Source organism: Trachurus japonicus, chromosome 19 (genome assembly GCF_045865225.1).
Source record: "Trachurus japonicus isolate A0001 chromosome 19, Traja_1.0".
In the NCBI taxonomy this organism is placed as follows: domain Eukaryota; kingdom Metazoa; phylum Chordata; class Actinopteri; order Carangiformes; family Carangidae; genus Trachurus; species Trachurus japonicus.
The window spans coordinates 3,324,046-3,345,126 of NC_140925.1; the positions used below are offsets into that span (position 1 = coordinate 3,324,046).

Below are 21,081 nucleotides of genomic sequence, written 5' to 3' on the forward strand. Positions count from 1 at the left end.
TACTACGTCCTGTAGATTAAACGCAGAGAGGACGAGTGTGGACGTGTTTCTATCTTCTACCTGGAAACAGTTGACAAACAGCAGGTAGAGCTCAGTGTGGTCGTCTCTGTCCAGAAGATTCTCCTGCAGGTTCCCCAGGTAGGTCTGAATGTGAGTCTTCACCTGCTCAAAGCTGACAGATGCACAACACGTAAAGGGATAGTTCAGCATTTTGGCAAATTGGCCCATTGCCATAATCCCTATAGTCATAGCAGTAGGTTCGTTACCTTTAATTGTCGTTGTTGCAAGCTATTTTTAGAACGGCGGAGCAGAACCGTGAGCTGCTCAGAGCTACGCTACGGAGGCTCATGGGATTTCTTGGTTTTTCCCTCATCAAACTCATCAAATACATAATCCAACAACTCCACAACGCTCTGGTGGACAAGTTGTGACCTGCACATTCACCACGCTATGAGATAATAACACAACGTTACCAGACACAAGGTAAATACAGAGACTGCTTGATGAAAAACTGTCCCTGAAGGCGAAGCGAATCAGCGGTTTTGCATGAATTCCCTCTAAAACAACTCTGTCTGGTAACGTTGTGTTATTATCTCATAGCGTGGTGAATGTGCAGGTCACAACTTGTCCACCAGAGCGTTGTGGAGTTGTTGGATTGTGTATTTGATGAGTTTGATGAGGGAAACCAAGAAATCCCATAATGAGCCTCCATAGCGTAGCTCTGAACAGCTCGCCGCACTAAAGACAATTCGCACCGACAAATAAAGTTAACGAACCTACTGCTATGATTATAGGGATTATGGCAATGGGCCAATTTGCCAAAATGTTGAACTACATCCCTTTAACACACATGCACTTTGTTGAACGGTGTCTTGACTTCAGCTGCAGCAAGAGACAAAAATGAGCGAAGGGTGCCCCCACCTGTGCTGCAGCAGGAGTTTGGGCAGCACGGACCGGACCACCGGGTTGTTGTCCACACACTCCAGGAAGGGAGTGAGCTCTCTGGTCCTGTACACGTCCTCTGCAAGAGTGAACCGGTGTCATCATCAAAGCATCATGTGGGATCGAGCCTATGTACTATGACCGTTTTATTAATTCCTTCACTGACCGTTGGCAGAGATGAGTAAAGAGAAGAGCAGCTCCACCACGTCCTCGCTGGGCCGCTGAGCCTCGGACAGACAGAACCTGGACACCACCTCCAGGAAGAAGGCGTTACAGCGACCTCTGGTGTCTGCCAGCTGCTGAAGGGCCGCCCTGGGGCACACAGAGTCAACCAACCAGTTATTATTGACACACAACACCGTGACTACTCATCAACCGTGAGCTCTGACTGAATGATTCACCACGTTTCCTCGTTATTTGTCTCAAACTCACTTGACAAGTGGAGAAACAGTCGGTGTGAAGTTGGGCGGCACCTCAGCTCTGCATTTAGGGCAGAAACGCCTGTGCTGCTGCAGACACTTCTGCAGACACTTCAGACAGAAGACGTGCTGACAGGGCAGCTCAGACGGCTCTCTGAACTCCGACAAACACACTGAACAAAGAATACCAAACCTGTGCAGAAAAACATCAGGACAGATGAAATCAAAAGAGATTCATCATCTTATAGATTAAACTTTTTGTTAGATCTCATATTGAATTCTAGTTCAGACCTCAGGTCCCTGCTGATACACTCTTTATGGTAAGAGTTGAGGATGCGGATCAGCTGCTGCAGTGTATCCACGCTCCTCACATCAGCTGACTCCTGCATCAGCTGCAAGAAAACCAGAAAAAACAATCAATCACTTCAACAGTTGGATCCCATCACTAGATAACTGAAAGTAAAGCCCTTATCTGTTAAAATAATGTGTAAAATTAACAGAAAAATACATGAAAAAAGGAGAAAAAGTCACATAAAAAAAAAAATCAGAGTCCGAAACGTCTTCACATACGTTCAGGTGGAGGTTGCAGTGTGTGAGAGCCAGTTCTTTCAATTGATCGTCTTTGTCTTTCACTTTGAAAACCACGTGTTGGATGAACGAGGCAACAACGAGCATCCCGTGCCACAGAGACCTGAGAGGAAAAATGACAATTACAATGAAATTACATTTCCTGAAATGCGTGTGAATGCTGAAAGCAGCGGAAGAAGGAAGCAAAAAAGAGAAAGAAAGAAAGAAAGAAAAGACAGAGAGAGAGGGGGGTAGAAAGAAAGAAAAAAGGAAATAAAAAGACAGAAGAATGGGGGTAGAAGGAAAGAAAGAAAGAAGGAAGGAAGAGAAAGAAAAAAAGAGAGAGATAGAGAAAAAGAAAGAACAATAGAAAGAGACACAGAGAGATGGGTAGAAAGAAAGAAAAAAGGAAGTAAAAAGACAGAAGAATGGAGGTAGAAGGAAGGAAAGAAAGAGAAAGAAAGAAAGAAAGAAAGAAAGAAAGAAAGAAAGAAAGAAAGAAAGAAAGAAAGAAAGAAAGAAAGAAAGAAAGAAAGAAAGAAAGAAAGAAAGAAAGAAAGAATATTAGTAAGTAATAAATCAATAAGCTGTTCCCTGAGTCAGCCTCACCTGATGGAGTCGAGGTGCTGCAGGCAGCCCGGGCTGCAGAGGCTGCTGTACTTCTGGCTGAAGGCTCGGTCCAGACACGGCTGCAGAAACTCCACTCTCTGCACAAAGGACTCACACTGACTAAAGGACGTCACAGTCAGTAGTTTAGTTTCCTCTACGCAGACGCCCAGAGCTGTGATGTCCTCCACCTGCCCAAACAAGAGACAACTGAAGACTGAAACTTATAAAACATGATGCTGACGAGTCGGTGGTTTGACTTATTAGTTCTTCTCACCATCTCCTGCGGCTCAGTCTTGGATCTCCGCTGAGACACGTCAGTGGCGATGTCGGGCTTCAGCTGACAGATGTGGCGGAGTGTGTCCAGTCTGAGGGCAAAGTGTTTGGCAGCAGCCATTATCCAGGCAGGAGAGAGGTCAGGAGCAGCGTTCATGGACTTCTGAAGCTCAGACACGCAGCCCATCAGCGCCCTGGTGAAGATCTGCACACGACACACGTAAAAAGTTGAGGCTGTTGAGCTAAAAAAAAATCTAAACTCTGTCACCTGAATGTGTTTGAATTGTGGTGTCTGTACCCTGAGCTCATCCTTTGACTTGATCTTCAAGGACAGCAGCAGAAAGTCGTGCAGGTAGCAGAGGCCGTACTCCAGTCGCTCCTCATCTGACAGACTCTGTAAGTGGCTGCCGAGCCGGCTGCTGCTGAAGCTGCTCACAAACTGGAGGATCCTCTCCGAGTCGTTAGTCACTGAGAGCAGGAAGAGAACAAAAAAGAGTCTATTTTTCCATCAACATAGAAAAATTATCCTGAAAAAAAGGTCTTTGTAACTTAAGGATCTTTTCATTATTAATCAATATTATTAACATCAGATTATTTCATTTCAGACAAACCTGGCATAAACTCAGATTCCTCCCACAGGCTCTCAAGGTGCTCGGTGATGATCCAGCTGAACGGGGCCGAACAGGCTTCTTCTTCACCATCCAGCATGAAACTGTGTTTTACGAGCACCTCCTGGTCCGACTCACTAGAAAATATGATCGTTAAAAAAAAAGAGTCATGCCTTCTGATGACTGATTAATCATCTGTGAAGTATAGAGGAGTTATCCACAGTACCTTGACTTCTGAGAAGGATTTAGGTCTGAGATCTGTGGATCTGCCAGGACGTCCAGCCACAGTTTGACCAGGCCCGGGCTGAGCCTCTGGTCAGAGAGCAGGTCCAGATTTGCAAACCTATCCATAAGTTCCACCATAGTGGCCAAGATCGGTGTGATGGTGGACTGAAGATAACGCCATAGGGTGTGTCTAACAGGTAAAGACAGTGGGCTCTGAATTAAGCATTTATGTCTCACCCCGAGTTGAGCTAATTACTGTTGATTATTGCACCTGAACATTTACCTGAGAGTTCCCCCCTCCTGCAGAGCCTGATGTTTCTTGGCCTCCATGCTCACCCAATCCTTAGCATAGTACATCAGCTCCTCTCTCTTTGCCAAGGCCTCAGTCAGTCGACTCAACAGCACCCTCTGAAAGTCAGCTGTGAAACAGATTGAAAACGATTGAAGATACAGCACAAGTGTCCTCACAACAACATTAAGCGTAGCTATTTACCTTCTCTGTGGCCTTGACCAGCTCCCAGCAGAGTCAGAAGGATTTGCATGCGCTGCATGCTCCGTGATGTGACGTCATCAGGGTCCCTCAGCAAACCCACAGCTTTCTGGATACATGATCTCACTAAGGCAAGGCTGTCGAGATGAGTGCTGTCTGCCTGTATGTAAAGACAATTACACTTTGTTGAAGCAACATTATATCATTTGTTTTATGCTAAATGATTATAAAGGATCATGAATTGTATTTACCTTAGAGTCATTTCTCTCCCACACTGTTTCACCATCTTCATGGTGTTCTAGTAAAGATCAACAGAACTGTTTGTTTAACATTCATAAAGCAGTAAACTACTTCCTCTTTAATTTGTCATCTAGCAAGACTATTTAATGATCATATGATGCACAGTTTCTACCTGGCAGTGCTGGGTTGAGCAGGTTGCTAATGAGAGTCCCACAGAAACCCAACAGGTTCAGGCTCATGTCCTCTGAATCCCTCAGGTCATCAACATGCACCGACTGCCACACTCCTTTGAGGCAAGACAAAATGTAGCTTTAATTTTAATAATATGCAAGCAACTGCAGAGCAATAATAATCATATTCCATTTAGTGCTCACCTCCTTGGAAACCAATGTACTGAGACTGACTTGGGATCCTAGAGACCTTCACAATGAAAATCACCCAGCAGGGTTGGTCCTCCAGTGACGTCAGGTAATTCATGGTGCAGTATCTGTTGGCAGATGAAATCATAAACTCGGCTGCTACCGTTTTAATGCTTGTATTCAATCAGATCTGCTCAGGAATTTGACATTGAGCCCTACTTTGCTGATGCTATGAGCTCAGAACTGCACTGGGATTCCTCAAGATCCATCTGGATTAACAAGACGTGAAGGGAGTGACCAGCATCTTCAAAGAAACCCCTGACGGAGGCAGAGAAAAATGAGCAAAATGTGAACATTTAAAGATAAAACCAAAATAAAAAGCCATGCTACTGTTATCTGGGCAGTTAGTACCTTATTGTGCTGCAGAAGGAGACTTCAGTGTCAAACTGGTGGAGTGAAAGCAGGAGGATCTTGTCTGAATGCAGCCCCAGAGCATGGGCTACAACTTGGACATCCAATCTGGTCAACAAGCTGGAGAAGGTAGTTATCTATACAAAACCACAAAGCAGACCGCAATGTCAATACTCTGTAAAGATTGTGATGAAATGATGTAAACAAAATTGGAGCAATGGTTAGCAGCTTACCTCAAAATACTTGCTGGACTCTTGACTCTTGCTCAGACAGTCTTGCAGGAAGTCTCGAAGCGAGTGGTGATGCTGCTGCTGGAAGTACATCCTCTGGAGTTTCTCTTTCTCTTGGTTAGCTAAGTCTGAGTATTTCAGCCTCACCACAGCATCAGGGGTGGCACAGTCCAACAAGAGACATTTGGCTAAATCAAAGATTTCCTCTTCCTCATTGACCGCACCAGAACCATCATTGTTTTCTGTCTCCATCATTTCCTCACTCTCAGACATCACTTTGTTCTCATCTTCACCGACCTCAGTGGATTCATCCTCATTCTTTTCCACTGATTCAGTTTCTTCATCTTTTTCAACAACATCTACATCCATTGCATCACCCAACGTGTCAGTCACCTCATTCTGTTCATTGGAGTTGGACTCAAGGGGTTCCTTTGGTTCACCTTCTTCCAATGAGTCACTGTTTTCATCCTGTTGATGCTGTTCTTCTGGACTGTTCTCAACTTTTTGTGCTCTTCTTTCGAGCGCTTGCAAGAGAGCACTAGCGCACGCATCACCATGGTAGCCAACAAAAATGTCAGACAGCTTGAAATTGTCTGTGGCCTCACCGGAGAATTCCTTCACCCATTCCTTCAGTCTGTCAAGAACCCGGTGTTGCCACGGCTCCAGATCAGTGCTTCTGTCCAGCCTGTGTTTTTCAAGCCTGTTGATCAGGGGTACAGGAAAGTGCTCATAGACCTTCTTCTGGTCCTCCACTACCACCAGTCTGAAGTTTGTGTGGACGCGACATTTCACTCTGTGGGAACCAAGACCGAGATCGACATACTGCTGGTTGCTGAGGTAAACATAGTACTGGTTCAAGGCATCATACAGGCTTTCATAAAGATTTTGCATGTTGAGGAGGATGACAGTGCGACCGGTCTCCATGCATGTTTTCACTCGGTTCACGTTCCGGCAGACTTGGGCATATTCTTGGTCCTTTGGAAATCCTGAACCAAAGATGATTTCTGGTTGTGTTTCAAATACTTGCTGTTGAAGGATATGGAGAGCTGCATTGTTAGTGGTCAACAAGAGGAGGTAACGGCTCTCCTGGTTGGAGTCATGATCCAGATTCTTTCTCACCATTTGCAAGGTGCTTGGTCTGGGGATTTCTGTAGGGTTTTGAAGAACCTCTTGGAAAAATCCGACAGGGTCAAAGCCCTCTGGCTGTCCACTGAAGTTACGCAAGATGGCCTCCATCAACTGTCCACCATCTGGCTCTTGCTGTGTGGATTTGACTGCAGCAAAGAGCATTTTGACGAGGCTGTAATAATCTCTTAGACCAAAGAACTGATTCTTTGAGGTTTCATTACAGATTTTCAAGAAGGCCTTTGCGAGAGGTTGGAAGAGGTGTTTGATTTTCAGGAGAACCTGTTGGGAGGATGAACAGATTCCTTTGGCAGTTTCCACAAGCTCATCCTCACTTGGATCCCATCTGGACACAAATATCCCTCTGTTCATCTTTGCTGGGTCAAGAGCCCAGTTGGAGATGCCAACAAAGCCGACCTTCATGTGTGATTCCGGTCTGTCATTGTCAATGCATCCATCCTCCAAAAGAGGATGTAGGGTCTTCAGGGGCATCTGAGGAGAATCTTCTGCAAGTCCAATCTCATCAAGCACCACCACAGACACATACTCATCCATGTTTTTGTCCTTCTGGAACCGAGCACAGTTCTTGAACGTCCCTATGATGCCCTCTGGACTTGAGTGAGGACTGCACTGGAAGGAGACCATATGAACTTGTTTGAGCCTCCTGAACAGTTCACAGTGGGAGTTCTGGCCCTGCATGGCATCAGCAACCACTGTTTTAGCAAGTGATTTGGAGCTGCCAGGCTTTCCAACCAGAAAGAGTGGAATCCTGAGCTCAATGCAAACCACCATGAGAAATACATTCTCTTTGAGAGCAACATTTTTGGCAATCGTCTCCCTTGTTTGTATTTTCTCCAGGACGAAATCTTGACAGGATGAAATCTCTTCTTGTAATGCTGTTGAAGAGCAGAAAGGCTCTGGAAAGCACCTACAAATTTCAGCAAGGTACTCCTCTTTGGCCACAAGTGACGGGTAGTAGCAGACACCAACTGCAAGAATCAGGCACTTCAGCGTTTTTTGAATGTCAGTGAAAAAAGGGTTGTTGAAAAACACCTCACCGTGCTGGTAAAACCAGACTAGCACCTTCATAGACCTCTCCACATCCCTGAGACTCACAAAGCTGCACTCATTTTTCCGACTCCTCATGTATCTCTGGGAGATTGCCAGCACACTGGAAATTATGCCCTTGCAGTTTGGCAAATAATGATCGTCAACTTTCTTCTGGACAATCTGTTTGATGTAGGAAAGTTCAGTTGAATCACTCAGCTGACCAAAATCCCACACCAGAGACGCCATGCTCGGTGGCAGAGGATGAACTCTGTATACCAGCTGCCTCAGAGGGACTTTGCCAAGGCGGTCTTCTGTTTCATTTGCCTTCACCCTGTAGCCTAATCCTGCACGTTCCAAACGCTCCACCATTTCAGGTGAGTGCTTCCTGTAAGGATTGCAAGCAGCTATTATCTTCAAGCCACTATCTGCTTTCAGATGGCTCCCTTTCACTGACTGATCACACAGGATTTCCTTGATGGCAAAGATGGCCTCTGTGGTGTTGGCTTCATCAAAGAACAAAATTGTGTCTAGCTTGTACACTCTACGGTTCTCCGCGGCAAGTATCTCTGCCTGCATGACCTTTCTGTAGATCATCTCTGCTGTAGTGCCACCATGTACCTTGACAAGTACCATGTTCTCCACTGGTCTCTCTTCTCTCTGCAGAGCACAGAGGAAACGGACCAATCTGGTTTTTCCACAACCAGTCTCTCCCATGATGACAACTGGAATTCCACATCTGAACCTCATGTTTATGGCCAACATCTTCATCACATTGTCAGCAGTGAGCTCATATGTTGGGTCTGGATCAAAGTGGTCATCCCTCATTCCTCTCTGTGCACCAACAACATATGAGATCCTTTTGATTTTGTCTTGCCGGGGCAGTTGATCAAAGTCCTCTGTGAGGTTGATCGATTGTCGCTCCAAACCTTCAAAGATTTTTTGTGACATCACATCCTGTATTAGTACCTCATTGCTTTGAGGATCCACTGCGCAGAGTGTGTTTCGCCATTTCTTTATATTAAAGCCCAGAAAAGACATTGAGAATCGGTCCGCGTTAAAGAAGATGTATGGATGGGACTCATTTTCCCAACGCTTGCGAATTGTCAGGCGATCAAGAACATCATCTTCCTGATTGCTTCCAGGATGCAGCATTGGGCTTTCATCAGATGTCTTCAGAGAAGGAGAGGCAAAATCTCTTGCCATTAGAATCATGAACTTTGCAATGAAATCCTTGAAACCAGGTAGCTGGTCAGCCAGGAAATCTGGATCACAGAAAATTGAGTTCTCACAGTCTTTCAGCTGTACATTAAGGAACCAGGAGAAGTTCTTCAGCTCAGCCCAAGATGGATCATCCATTCCACAGTACCCCAGGAAGTATGTGAGACAATCGAGGGGACTCCCCATTCTGGATCTTTCCTGGTATTTAAAGTCATCCAGATTCTGATTGCGATGGTGGAGCTTCAAGTACTGATAGGGTCTTTGCATCCCCTCACTACAAAACTCCTTCTCATCCATGAGTGGATCAAAGGTTTGTTTTGGTACGACCCTCTGATTTATTTGAGCCAACACCTGCTGCACCTCTTTCGGAGCTCTACAATGGATAGTAGGCAGAACATCCACAAGTCCAAGCTTCATCTGTTTGAGCAAAATGAATATATACAATATTTCAAGTCATTCATGATTTCAATTGAAGCCTGATATTAGTTAACAGATGCTATGAATGATGGGTATTTCATACACAGTACAAAAACACAGTGCTAGTGATTGTTGTGACTTCACAGACCTAAACAGTTGTGCCTTTTCTTAATGTATGAAAACAAATTAAAAATAAAGTGACAGTTTGACACTAAAAAGACATTGCTACCTCTTTTGGCTGCTTTTGATGGGATGTGTTCAGGACCTCGACAGTGATCAAGTGAGTTACATTCCTTCTCCATAGCATACCATGGCTGTCACTCAAACAGCCCAGAACCAACAGATGGAACAGGAGCTCCTCCAGACCTGAACGAACCTGACAGACATCAAACATGACAGAGTATTGAGACTTTCACAACCAAAACCGTCGCAAGCTATCTATAGAGATAAAGGTTTGTAGACTTACTCCAGCTGTGTCAATGTGCAAGAGAACAGGGTCCTGCTCTCGCAAGTCTTCCAGTTCCTCTGATAGACTCTTGATCAGGGAGTCTATGTCGACAGTTGGCTCAATCAGTCTGATCCTGATGTGTTTTGCTCCGGGAGATTTTTTCTGGAACTTCTCAAACAAGCGATCCACATACAGGGATTTCCCTATTGACAGAAAGAAGATGTATTCTGTCAAGTATATTATTATAGAAACCAATTTCGACAAATATGTTGCTACTGTGGACCAGATAGACACCACTTATTGGTGTTAGAACTAGGAGTCCCCAAGTTCAAATCTTACTTTAAACATAACAAAATGTAAAAAGTGGCTTCATATAGCTAGTTCCACATAACAAACCTTTGCTATTCATGCCACAATTTGTAAGCATTTTCATAATGTATGCTAATTAGGGTAATCCGATTCCTTACCAACTGCAGGGCGTATAGATGACACCATCCAGACCGACAGCTGATCTGGAGACACCTGGGCGACAGGGAGCAGTGCATTTTGCCTGAAGTGATGTTGCAGATATTTCTTGGCAGTTGCTGCTGTCAGACTCACACCAGCCTGTACTTTGTTATTGCTGAAGAGGGATGGCACGTATCTGTGCTGGTGCACAACTGGACTGACGAGTACCAAACGATAATGCGGGTTGGCACTTCTCTCAAGGGCCTTAAAGTGTTCCCCCAAGACCACACTCACATCATAACCCAGCAGCCCTGGGTTGACAAGAGAATATATCTTCTGATTGTTCAATTTGGAGCCATGACTGAGAGCTCGGCGGAGAAAGATCTCCACCTCCTCCTCTGTGGTCTCCTCCCTGCAGACTAGAACTTCATCAGCAGAGGGCAGAGGCTGCTCTGGACTCGCCATATAAAAAGACAGGGTGCTGGTAAAAACCTCTGTGCTGGGACAAAGCAAAAGATTGGGCTTCCCCTCCTGGAGAAGTGGTGGAAGGTTCCTGATCACGTGTTCCTGGTTCATTTCAGCGAGGCAAGAGAGGAAGCGGGCCAGAGTTGAGATGTCCATGTGCTCACTGAGGTATCGTGACATGTCTTCCCTGAAGAGTTTCCACAGGTTTTCAAGAACGCCCTCATCATTCCCCTGGATGTCATCATCACATGTGACTCCATCGTCTTCATCATTTGAAGAAAAATCCATCAAATCATGAGTCTCTTCAGGGTGTCCTGGTGAGGCTGGGGTTAACTCTGTATAGGGTTTGTATTCAGGTTCTTCGTCATCATCATCATCATAATCAGACTCATCATCTTCAAGTTCAACATGCATTGACTCAACACCTGTTGCATCACTGAAGGCATCTCTGACATCAACCAGCGTGCACTGAGGCTTGATGGGAAAAAGCAGATGCCACAACTGTTGAGGAACGGATGTTTGACTTTCACACACTTTGTGTATCCAGTAGCACAGGTACACCATCTGCTCGCAGGTGTAGTGGTTCAGCAGGCTGAACTTGGAGCGCATCTCACTGATGAAGGAACGCCATTCTTTCTGGCAGCTGTCCATGGAGTGAGCGAGCTTCTGCAGCTTCTCGCTCAGCTCGCCGTAGTACAGGATCTTCTTACCCTCCAGGGACCAAAAGGTTACTGTAATGCATGGTTCCTTTTGAGGACAGCACTGGACCTCAGCATACCAGTCCCTGAAGAGCATGTTGCCAGATTCTTGCATCTGAAGGAGGATCGCGCCAACCCTTTGAACAGCCTCAAAAACCTAGTGCAGGAATCAATACTTGTCATCATCACAGGAATATCACAGCTCTAAATTCAAATATAATGTTGTATGAATGCCACTGACCTCTGTGAACCTGTTGACTTGCTCTCTGCCGTGCTCCCCTTTAGAAGACATGAGCATGAGTTTGTTCTGCAGCTCCAGCAGCTCCTCAAGCCTGTAGCTTTTCACCTCTTCGTCCTTCATGACTGTGACCTGCACCATGTTCTGCAGACACCTCTGCAAACAATCAGAGGAAGTCCAGTCAGTAAGGCTTCATATCTAAGTCTCCACTACTTAACTTTTAATGTAGGACTGTTGACTTACCTTCTGTGTGTTGTCATCAGACCATTCGATGTGATAAACTCCATGGGCGTTGATAGAAGAAGCGAGGGAGAGAGAGGACTGCTCCACAGAGCCGTGGGTCTCCTTCAGGTCTTTCAGCCAGTTCAGTAATCGAGTCGACTCTCTCTGAAAAACAAACATCACTGTCACGGTGCTGAAGCAAAACAACTTGGACTGCTTCCGTCACATATCAGAGGGGTAAATACCAGTTTGTCCGGGAGCTTCTCGTCCCTGCTCTGGGTGTCCCACACCTGCTGAGCACACCTTATGAACTCCTCAAAACCAGCCTGAGGGGGGAGGGAGTAGAGCAGAGGAGCGTAGCCCATCACTGCGTCATGGAAACAGGCCACCTGGTCGATCTCTTTGTCGTTCTCTCCGGCAGATATGGAGGCCAAGTCCACGTAGACCTTCACGTCACTCATATCTGTTGAAGGGACAGAAGAAGAAGAAGAAGGATAAAGACATCTGCTTGAGGAACATCTGGAGATGATGTGGAGGCTTCTTTGTCCCTTACCTCTGAGGTTCTCTTTGACCCAGTTGACCAGAGGTCGACTGGTCAGAAACTCTTGCAGACAGACAGTGTGCTGCTTGGTGACTTTGGACAGCTGCTTTTTGGCCTGAAACAGATCTTCACTGAGGGATCCTAGGACCCTCTGCTTGAAGCTCTCCTCCCCCTGTTAACAAGTCCAGAGCATGGGATTCAAGAATTATTAGAATTTAGAAAAATCTACAGATGTAGATGTACTAAAATTTAATTTAGTGTAAGATTACAAGACTGTTACCACTTGGCTGAGAGTCTCAATTTGTCTGAAGTCCCCAGAAAGCTGCATTTTTTCAGCAATTTTCAGGACAGCACAGGCTGCAGCCGCCACCTCCATCAGCTGTGAGTACTCCTGGATCTGCTTCAGTCTCAGCTCCACCCAGTTCTTCTCGGGTCTGAACTGTCGTTCTGGCTCAGAAAACATCTCCGCCATCAGCTTCAGCTCCTGCTCCATGAGCTTCCCGTCGCCCTGGTCGCCACACTCCTTCAAAACCCGATCAAGCTCCCGGATGGTGATTTCTTCGTTTGCTATGCTGACGCCAAGCTGAAAGAACTCCTCCAGGATGGGGTTCCAGATGTTATCAAAGACCTGTTGTAGAGTAAGAGCGACGGAGGCGGAGGAAGGCTGCCTCTCTGATGCTACGGATGCCGCCACCTCGACCCACGAGGACAGAATCAAGTTGCTCTGATGCAGTTTGTGCATCTCACGGGACATTTTCAAGGCACTCATACCGGTGTTGTACCAGCGGACCTGAGGAGAACCCGCTGCCTTCAACTTTCCATCAGCAGCGTAGGCCTGAACCATCACCAGTTTGTTCAGGCTCACAGTCTGGATTTCTGCACTGTGCTGCTCCTCAAGAACCGACATCTCAGGAACTGGGTGAACAAGAACCAAGTCACTGAAGGAAAAAAGCACACAAACCAAAACAAAACCAGAACAACTGGAAAACATGAATGTGAAACTCACCAGTGATGTTTTCTTTAATCTTTGACATCATCTTTATCAACGTGTCCATCTCCTGTTTCCGCTGCTGGAACAAGTTCAAATCCTTCTCTCTCTGAGCCAGAAGCACTTCTGCGTCCACAGGAACCCGTTCAGATTTGGAGTTTTTCTTGTCTGTAACAGACACAGTGCAGCTTTTATTAATTAACACAGTTCATTTCTGTCATTTCACAGTGTTAATGGAAGTCTGTGTGTGTTCGTACACTGCTGGTAGAGTTTCTTAAACTGGTCTCTGTGGTTCAGGCAGGTCTGCAGGTGTCGCAGAGCCACGTGTCCCTGAAGCAGAGACTCCACCAGAGACTCGACTGCCTTCACACTGGTGTGGACGACGTGTCCTGCAGAGTCGTCCACCTGGATCGACTTCCAGTCACCTGCAGTGAGACAACAGTGACATTGTGGCCATGATACAACCTTTAGGATACAAGAAACATATTTGAACTCTGAATCAATGGAAGACAAAAATGATGTACCACGCAACAGCAGGAAGCCGACAGCTGACTGTGGATCAAGCAGCTGAACCACTGAGTCGTCTTTGAATCGAGCTGCTGACTCGACCACGATGGCCGACAGGACGTTGGCTGGAACATCGCTCACCTTAGTGAAGAGCGTCTGCATCAGGTCGCCCTCCTGCCCTCTCTGAAAACACACACGTGTTGATCCATGAGAAGATCTAAAAAACCATCTCAGTGTATTTTTCTCCTCGCTAAGACTTCTCTCTGGAGCTCTAGTAACAACAGGTCAGTGACCAACAAGACCGTCACATTACCTGGCAGATGGTCTTTATAGCAGACAGACACAGCTCATGGAAACAGGTCTGTACAACACTGTGGCTCTTCTTTACAGTCGCCACCGTCACATCATGGCAACACATCAGGACTTTATTCTCCTCAGTTGTCTGCAAAGAAACACAACTCTGATTCAAACTGTAACAGGAAATCATGGACCTGCTGGCTCCAGGTCTCTCACACAGTCACTGACCTGGGAAATCCTCTTCCTCAGGTCTTTGGTCAGACTCTGAGTCCGGCGGGACGAGACCTCCTCTATGGAGCACTCCACCCTCAGCAGGGCGTCCCACATCTGAGGATTCAACACACCTGTTATTAAAATTAAACGTGGTTTACCTGCAGAAAATAATAACAGAAAATAATAATCCTTGCATTTTTTAAAAGCAAAATAGTTGGTATCATACTTCAATTTCCTGTATGTAGGGGTTCCGATTCTGTGATACAAAGGGTCTTTGCAGCAGCCCATCTCTCCAGTCAGTGATTTGCTGCTGTGTGTTGTGCAGCTGTTTCAGTAACTGCTGCTCAAACTCATCGTCTTTAGGCTAAAGAGACACAAAACAATAAATTCAAAAGAGATACTGAAGCAGTTGATGCTCAAAATAAAGGGATTATCACCTCCATTCTCTTGTGTGAAACAAGTCATGGTGTATTCTTCCCTTACTTTGTTTCTCAGCAGAGTTTCCAGGAACTCTGCCAGTTTCAACACCAGCTGGTAAGACAGGACGACCACCTGGTACTGAGGAACCAGTTGCACCACGCTGCACGTGCTCTTCACCACACTGATGCTGCTCTCGAAGGCTGGACGGATGTTTCCAGACTCAATCATCCTGCAGACACAGAGCAGAAGCTGCAGCGATCACAAAGCCACAGCTCAGCAGCAGAATCTGAACAATCTGTCTCTACCTGTTCTTGTCTGCGTCGACCTTCGGCAGGAGATGAGTCAGAGTCTTTTCAGCTTGCTGCAAGTAGAAAAGGACACAGATAAAGTCACACAGGATCAGTCTATAGATAATAAAGTGATATTTAAACATTAATTATCGTCACCTTTAACTCCTGTTCTCTGTTCGGATACCGTATGTTGCCACATTTCCGGAGCCTGTACAACAGACTCTGGATCAGGTGTTCTGCTTGCATCCCCATCAGCTCCGAGAAATCAGGAACATCCTCAAACGCCACCAGAGACAACCAGCTGATCTGGAGCAGAGGCGTCTGCTCAGCCATGGGTAACAGCGACTGGATCAAACTCATCATCCTCCTGTGGAAAAGAAAACACAGTTACTTCAGTACAGACACTGGATTCAGGGGGAGAAGACGTTAACGCGGCGTTTGAGATGAGTCTCACCCTCTCTTTTCAGGGTAGGGCTGTATCCGCTGTCTGAACTCACTGAAGAGCACATGTTGAAGTCCAGACCAGTTTTCCTCTTCCACAGCTGGACCCAGTTTTTCTGCATCCGCTCCGGCCTGTCGGAGTTTGAAGAGCAGAGGGACGAGCAGAACGAGCTCCGACACCAGGGACTTGGCGCAGTGGTTCATCAGCCCCAGAACAGTGCTGAGGGGGACGGGGAGGAAACATGGTGACAATATTTATCATTTCTCCTGCTCAGTGTCTTGGACTTTCAACTTCAAGTTTAAAATCCTTGTATAATTTTGGTTCTGGAATATTTGACCTGCTTTAACTACCCTTCCCCACTCATTGCAAGCTTTTCTAAAACGTACTATTGTGGATTTTGGAAGCAACTGCCCAGCTCGTCCAGGTGCTTCTTGTCCATCGCGGCCTCTGAGGACACCAGGGAACAGAGCTCGGCCCAGCCCTTCGCCCCGAGGTCGAGTCCACACTTTACAGTGACCTGAAAAACAGCCAGACCCAGAACAAGAGGGCTGGTGCTTCTGCATCCCTCTGAAAACTTCTCCTTCAGTTCTCCCTTTAAGATCTGGACCAAGGTCTCTGAAATCAGTTCGACTGTCTGCAAACAAAACAAAACAAGAAAAACATTTGGTTACTGGCTGATTATCGGAGGTAATACAAAACCAATGCTTTGAATCCTCTTCCTGTTGCACCAACCTTGATCACAGGAGGTCGTGACTTGTCTACGTAGTACTCCATTCTTGAACATGCAGAACTAAGACTCATGTTGAAATGGATCAAGCTCTCAGTCAGGGTGTTGGTGCTCTCTTTGTCTGTTGGAGACCAATTCTGGAAGATTCTGTGGAGCAGAGTTTTGGCCGAGGTCTGCCAAGCGTCTGACATTTCCACACCTTTGGATTTATTTAAGCCAATCATGTGAAGGCCTGTCTGCAGAAAGCCCTGCCGCTCATAACGACCGATGAAGCCTTCGTACAGGTGCAACTCTGGATCAAACACCAATACAGGAGATGTCAATGACCAGATCAGACTGGAAACAACAGTGGGACATCAACAAGCTAAATGCTTCACTTACCCTTAATGTTGGGGTCTGAAGGAATGTAAACATTTCTTGTAGCAGCTGCTGATATCTCCTTGTGTCTTTGTTTCACACCGTACCAGTAGGTGAACCAGATTCCTCTCTGCAGGCGGCTTTCTTCTACAGTCAGACTGGCTTCCACCAAATAGCCTTCCTGTTTTAGTCCACTGAACATTAAGAGTTAACATTAATCAAATGATGAAATAATATTGAAGTTGGGAAGCTCAGTGGAGGTTATTTTGACTTTGTAGTATTTTTGTAGTTTTAGCCATCACCCCAATCATACAGTGAGCTCCAAAACCCTCACCATGACAGGAAGTGTTTCTGGGGACACAATGAAGTGAGGGACCAGTCTGGGGCCCCTAGGGCCCAATTCCAATCCGACCCCTCACGGACTCACTGACTTAGAGGCGCGTTCACGGGAAGTCCGTGAGTGTGTGAGGGCTGTTCCATTGTCAGATCATCAAGTCAGTGAGTCAGTGAATGAGCCCTTACTGCCCCCTTACCGTAAGTCAGCACCGATGCTGACTTTGGGTAGGGGAATTACCCACAGTTCATAGCGTTGTGAAGTCAAACACATGAGATGCCGTCGGAACGCAAGTGTTAAAAAAAAAAAAGTAAATTAACACACGTGGACAGAGAGAGCTCCGCCGCTCTCTTTATTGTTAATGGACAGGAGCAACAACCAAAAAAAAGAAAGAAAGAAAAAAAAAAAGAAGAAGTTTACTGTCAGTATTAACGTGCAGTTTGTGATTATTGATGATGATTTGATCAGATCTGATCCAGGAACATTTTGTTTTGAGTCAGTCCCCCTCACACACCTTGTGCGCGTTGAAAGTACGTAAATTATCGGTCCAAGACCGGAGTCGACAACATTTTGTTGTCAAGGTAACGTGTCGTGAGAGTGTGTAAGTGCTGTTCCATTCATGTTTACAGCATCTGGACCCTCACACACTCTCACACTCTGTCACTTAGAGCTGACGTCACTTTAGTAAGTGAGGGTTCAGGGCTTGAGTCTTTAGGGGGCAGATTGGAATTGGGGGTAGTTGTTCTTCTTATTGACTTTAGAAGTTGTGCAGACAGCTTCCTGTTAGTGGAGCTGAGTTTGTTTGATTTATGAGAAAGTCAATTCACGTTATGTACTGTTAGCTTAGCATTAGCCTTTACCCTGGTCCACCATGATTTTGTGTCCCTCAGAAACACTTGTTGTGTTATCAAACTGATGAATTTGTTTTCTGAATTTGCAGCACGTTTTGTGTTTTCTACAGTTGGGCCACCGTAGAATCACAGCACTGTCATCAAATAAGGTAGATAGCAGTGTGTTTTAAAGGTGTTCAGAAATGGCCGTTTGTCCTGTTTGTTCCGCCTCCTTCCACAAGTTTCCGTACGAGTTTACCCGAGTAAGGAAAACATTTGATTGGGCGTTAGCGAGTGGGCGGGATATTCAATGTTTGGGGCGGGACCAAGCTTGGCGTGTATGTGCATGTGTGTTTAGTGTGTTTAGCTAACGTAGCTACCTGTTAGCTAGTAGGCTTGCTAACTTAGCTAGCTAGGCTAAGTGATGGACCGCAGCCCGCAGCGATCTGGAGGAGGAGAGTGGAGTAGGGACGGAGGAGAGTTTTGTGTCTGTGGTGGTGGACGAGTCTCCTCCATCGTAGGCTACCCCTCGTTGATGAATGACGGATCCTGATATCATTGGCTGATGAATCATGAGCAACGTGACGCATAATTTGTGTGCCTGCATTATCTAATGCGAAAAAAAACTACCCCACTTTCATCCCGGATTTACTCAGAAATAGAATTTTGCACAAAGTTTGGGCTACATCGTCTGATATATGAGTTATTACACTAATTTTAAGACCCATAGTGGGCTCAAATTCAATTTTCTTTTATGAATATACATTTAAAGCATGTACACATCATGAATAGGCTACTCACACAAAATGTGTCAGTTTCAGGGGCTCATACTCTGAGTCCCCATAACACAACATCAGAGTGTCGATGTCCTGATTGAATCTGAACTTCTTGTCCAGCACGGCGTAGACGTGGAAGGTGAAGCTGTTGGCCCCGGGTGGCGGCCTCACAGGGCTGCGGTCACTGTGGAGACACAAACAGATATGTTCAGACTCACAGCCTCACCTACAGAGTTCTGATTGGTCGACTTCAGTCTCGCTCTCACCGTGTGCTCTGGGATGTTGACTTCTCTCCGGCGGCCATCTTGGACTGTTTCCCACTCTTCCCGTCTCCAGACGCGACTTTGGCGTAAGACTTTGTTTCTGGTTCTTTTGGTTTCTGGGTTTGGGACTCTGCAGCGGGACCCTCCTCGCTAGGTTTGGACTCTGGTTTCTCTGGTTCCTGTTGTGTGGCTGAATCGGACTTTGCTGCATCACCATCTGGACTCTTGTCTTTTGCTACTGGAGCAGCTCCGTCGTCCGCCATCTTGGCTCCAGGTGTCGGTCCAGCTTCAGGTTTGTCTTGTTTCATCTTCTTCTCTGCAGTGTCGCTCGCTCCAGCTTCAGTCCCCTCCTTGTTTATGTCGCGTTGTCGTGGCTCGGCGTCGTCCGTCTGTGTTTCCTTGTCGCTGTGAGTAACGACTGGAGTTTGTGTTACTTGGTTTCGACCTTTACTTTTCTTGGTCTGAGTCTGAGCCCACGCCGTCTTGACTCTTCTCTGCTGCTGCTGCTGCTGTTGTCCTTCCCCGTCCTCTCCTCTGTCCAGGTTTTCTTCAGGCTGCTCGGTCTGAGTCTGGCAGCTCGTCGACTCCACGGCCTCCATCTTCTGCTCTTTTTCTGCGCTCTCACCTCTGACACCTGCACCTTTAATGTTGGAGCTCTTACTTCTTCCATGTCTTCTGGTTCTCCTCCTCCTCTTGTCTTTGTCTTGACCTGTCCTGCCGGGGCTGCACGAGCCTTGTTCCTGAAACACACAGATTTATGGAGTTTCACATCAGTTCAGAGTGTTTTCAATTTTTTTTTAAATATATTTTTATATTCACCCTATCTAAACTCTACAGAATGGGCCTGTTAGCTAATAATTTATGTTGGAAATGTCAAGAAGAAACAGGAACATACTTGCATCCTATTGGGGAGTGTAAATTCATTAACCCATTCTGGGAAAAAGTGCTTGAATATACTGTATAGGGAAATGGGTGGGGTTAACAATACCGATATCACCAAGATTGTGCCTACTGGGAGACTAGGGATGTCACGATTATAGATTTTCTTGGTACGATTATTGTCAGAGAAATAATCACGGTACTACAATTATTATGCATTAATTAATTTCACACCACTATGAATGTGTAAAATCTAATAAAGTCTAAATAATTACAATGCTAATTATTTACACAAAAGGTTTTAAGTCTATTAATAAATCTTTACTTCCCGCGTCGGGCGGCCCTTTCCTGCATATCATTCCCCCTCTGTCTACCTCCCCCTTTCCTGTCTATCTCACTATGTGCTATCAAATAAAAAGGCAAAAAGAAAAAAAGATTATTTTAATAAATTTTTGTTTGTTTGTTTTTTTTAATTACAAATGACGCACAAACTTTTAAATTCCTATCGATTCAATGTTACATCAGGTAAATGGACCAGTATCTGTGCATTTACCTTTACTTTGGCGCCACATTTGTCAAGATGGTTCCGACATACTGGTAATCTATTTTGGAAAGTGACGGTATTTAGGAATCTTTGCGATAAATTAATTGTGGTGTTTAATACCACGATTAATTGTAAAAGCAAGTAATCGTGACATCCCTATGGGAGACCAAACAGAACTGCCCAATATACCAAAATATAACCATGTAGTGATAAAGTTAGGGGTTGTTGCAGCTGCTCGAATGATTCTCCGAGTATGGAAAAGTAGCCTACATCCTCTCCAGATGTTAAAAAATGGATAGAGGTGATGTTGGAGGTTGTATCATATGAACACATGTTAGCCAGAATCAATGATGATGTGGATCATTTCAAGAGGTCATGGGACCGCTTTCTCAAATGTAATGATGTTGTGACAATGTGATGACTGACTGCACTGATGTGAATGTAACTGATGAATGTTTAGATTGGTTGTTTCAAATATGAGCATTTATCATGGGCTGTTATAGCCTACCTGAAAACAATACTGTCTGTTTGTAGCCTATATGTTTACATAAAGAATAAAATAAAAAACTTTAATGACAAAAAATATATATATATTTTTTATAAAATGTTCTACCTTATTTCCTCTCCGGGGTCGTTTGGTTGCAACATCCTCCTTCTCCTTTGCCCCCTCCCGGGGTCCGGGGCCGCTGCCTCCTGCTGCCCCCTCCATCTGTGGGGATTTAGGGGAGTCCCTGCTCCCTGCTCCCCGATATCTGTCTGTCTCTGTCTCTGTCTCTGTCTCTGAATATGAAAATAAAGAAGGTGCAGTCAGACCTGAGTGAATGTGTTTATCCAGCTGAGAGACTTTGAACTCTCATAAACCATCTCCAAATGTAACACAACCACAAACAAAGGCAAAAACACCACATAGTTGCCAATGCCAATATATTTTTTGTTATTATCCATATATTGATTGTTTATTCTAGACAACGT

At 45.5% G+C, this 21,081-nt stretch overlaps 1 protein-coding gene across 2 annotated transcripts in view; it reads right to left on the minus strand.

The window, feature by feature from the left end:
• The window catches only part of rnf213b (ring finger protein 213b), a 37,483-nt gene extending 16,625 nt beyond the window's left edge, over positions 1-20,858 (minus strand). For both annotated transcript variants that reach the window (XM_085760645.1, XM_085760644.1), the window contains exons 1-43: positions 20,723-20,858; positions 18,690-19,426; positions 18,449-18,607; positions 16,508-16,677; positions 16,132-16,418; positions 15,786-16,033; positions 15,412-15,618; positions 15,114-15,324; positions 14,973-15,028; positions 14,731-14,896; positions 14,474-14,611; positions 14,263-14,361; positions 14,051-14,179; positions 13,755-13,920; positions 13,488-13,655; positions 13,249-13,398; positions 12,523-13,157; positions 12,255-12,414; positions 11,947-12,164; positions 11,723-11,866; positions 11,483-11,635; positions 10,099-11,398; positions 9,650-9,834; positions 9,413-9,559; positions 5,377-9,183; positions 5,144-5,280; positions 4,952-5,050; positions 4,748-4,860; positions 4,546-4,659; positions 4,385-4,431; positions 4,137-4,293; positions 3,927-4,062; positions 3,645-3,833; positions 3,422-3,555; positions 3,109-3,278; positions 2,812-3,015; positions 2,538-2,725; positions 1,932-2,052; positions 1,653-1,753; positions 1,375-1,554; positions 1,109-1,254; positions 922-1,021; positions 61-172 (exon numbers count right to left, since the gene is read on the minus strand). In XM_085760645.1, the coding sequence (XP_085616771.1) occupies positions 61-172; positions 922-1,021; positions 1,109-1,254; positions 1,375-1,554; positions 1,653-1,753; positions 1,932-2,052; positions 2,538-2,725; positions 2,812-3,015; positions 3,109-3,278; positions 3,422-3,555; positions 3,645-3,833; positions 3,927-4,062; positions 4,137-4,293; positions 4,385-4,431; positions 4,546-4,659; positions 4,748-4,860; positions 4,952-5,050; positions 5,144-5,280; positions 5,377-9,183; positions 9,413-9,559; positions 9,650-9,834; positions 10,099-11,398; positions 11,483-11,635; positions 11,723-11,866; positions 11,947-12,164; positions 12,255-12,414; positions 12,523-13,157; positions 13,249-13,398; positions 13,488-13,655; positions 13,755-13,920; positions 14,051-14,179; positions 14,263-14,361; positions 14,474-14,611; positions 14,731-14,896; positions 14,973-15,028; positions 15,114-15,324; positions 15,412-15,618; positions 15,786-16,033; positions 16,132-16,418; positions 16,508-16,677; positions 18,449-18,607; positions 18,690-19,426; positions 20,723-20,818 (12,384 nt within the window). In that variant the 5' untranslated portion in view covers positions 20,819-20,858. The remainder of the gene's footprint in view (positions 1-60; positions 173-921; positions 1,022-1,108; positions 1,255-1,374; positions 1,555-1,652; positions 1,754-1,931; positions 2,053-2,537; positions 2,726-2,811; positions 3,016-3,108; positions 3,279-3,421; positions 3,556-3,644; positions 3,834-3,926; positions 4,063-4,136; positions 4,294-4,384; positions 4,432-4,545; positions 4,660-4,747; positions 4,861-4,951; positions 5,051-5,143; positions 5,281-5,376; positions 9,184-9,412; positions 9,560-9,649; positions 9,835-10,098; positions 11,399-11,482; positions 11,636-11,722; positions 11,867-11,946; positions 12,165-12,254; positions 12,415-12,522; positions 13,158-13,248; positions 13,399-13,487; positions 13,656-13,754; positions 13,921-14,050; positions 14,180-14,262; positions 14,362-14,473; positions 14,612-14,730; positions 14,897-14,972; positions 15,029-15,113; positions 15,325-15,411; positions 15,619-15,785; positions 16,034-16,131; positions 16,419-16,507; positions 16,678-18,448; positions 18,608-18,689; positions 19,427-20,722) is intronic.
• Positions 20,859-21,081: the final 223 nt, after the last annotated feature.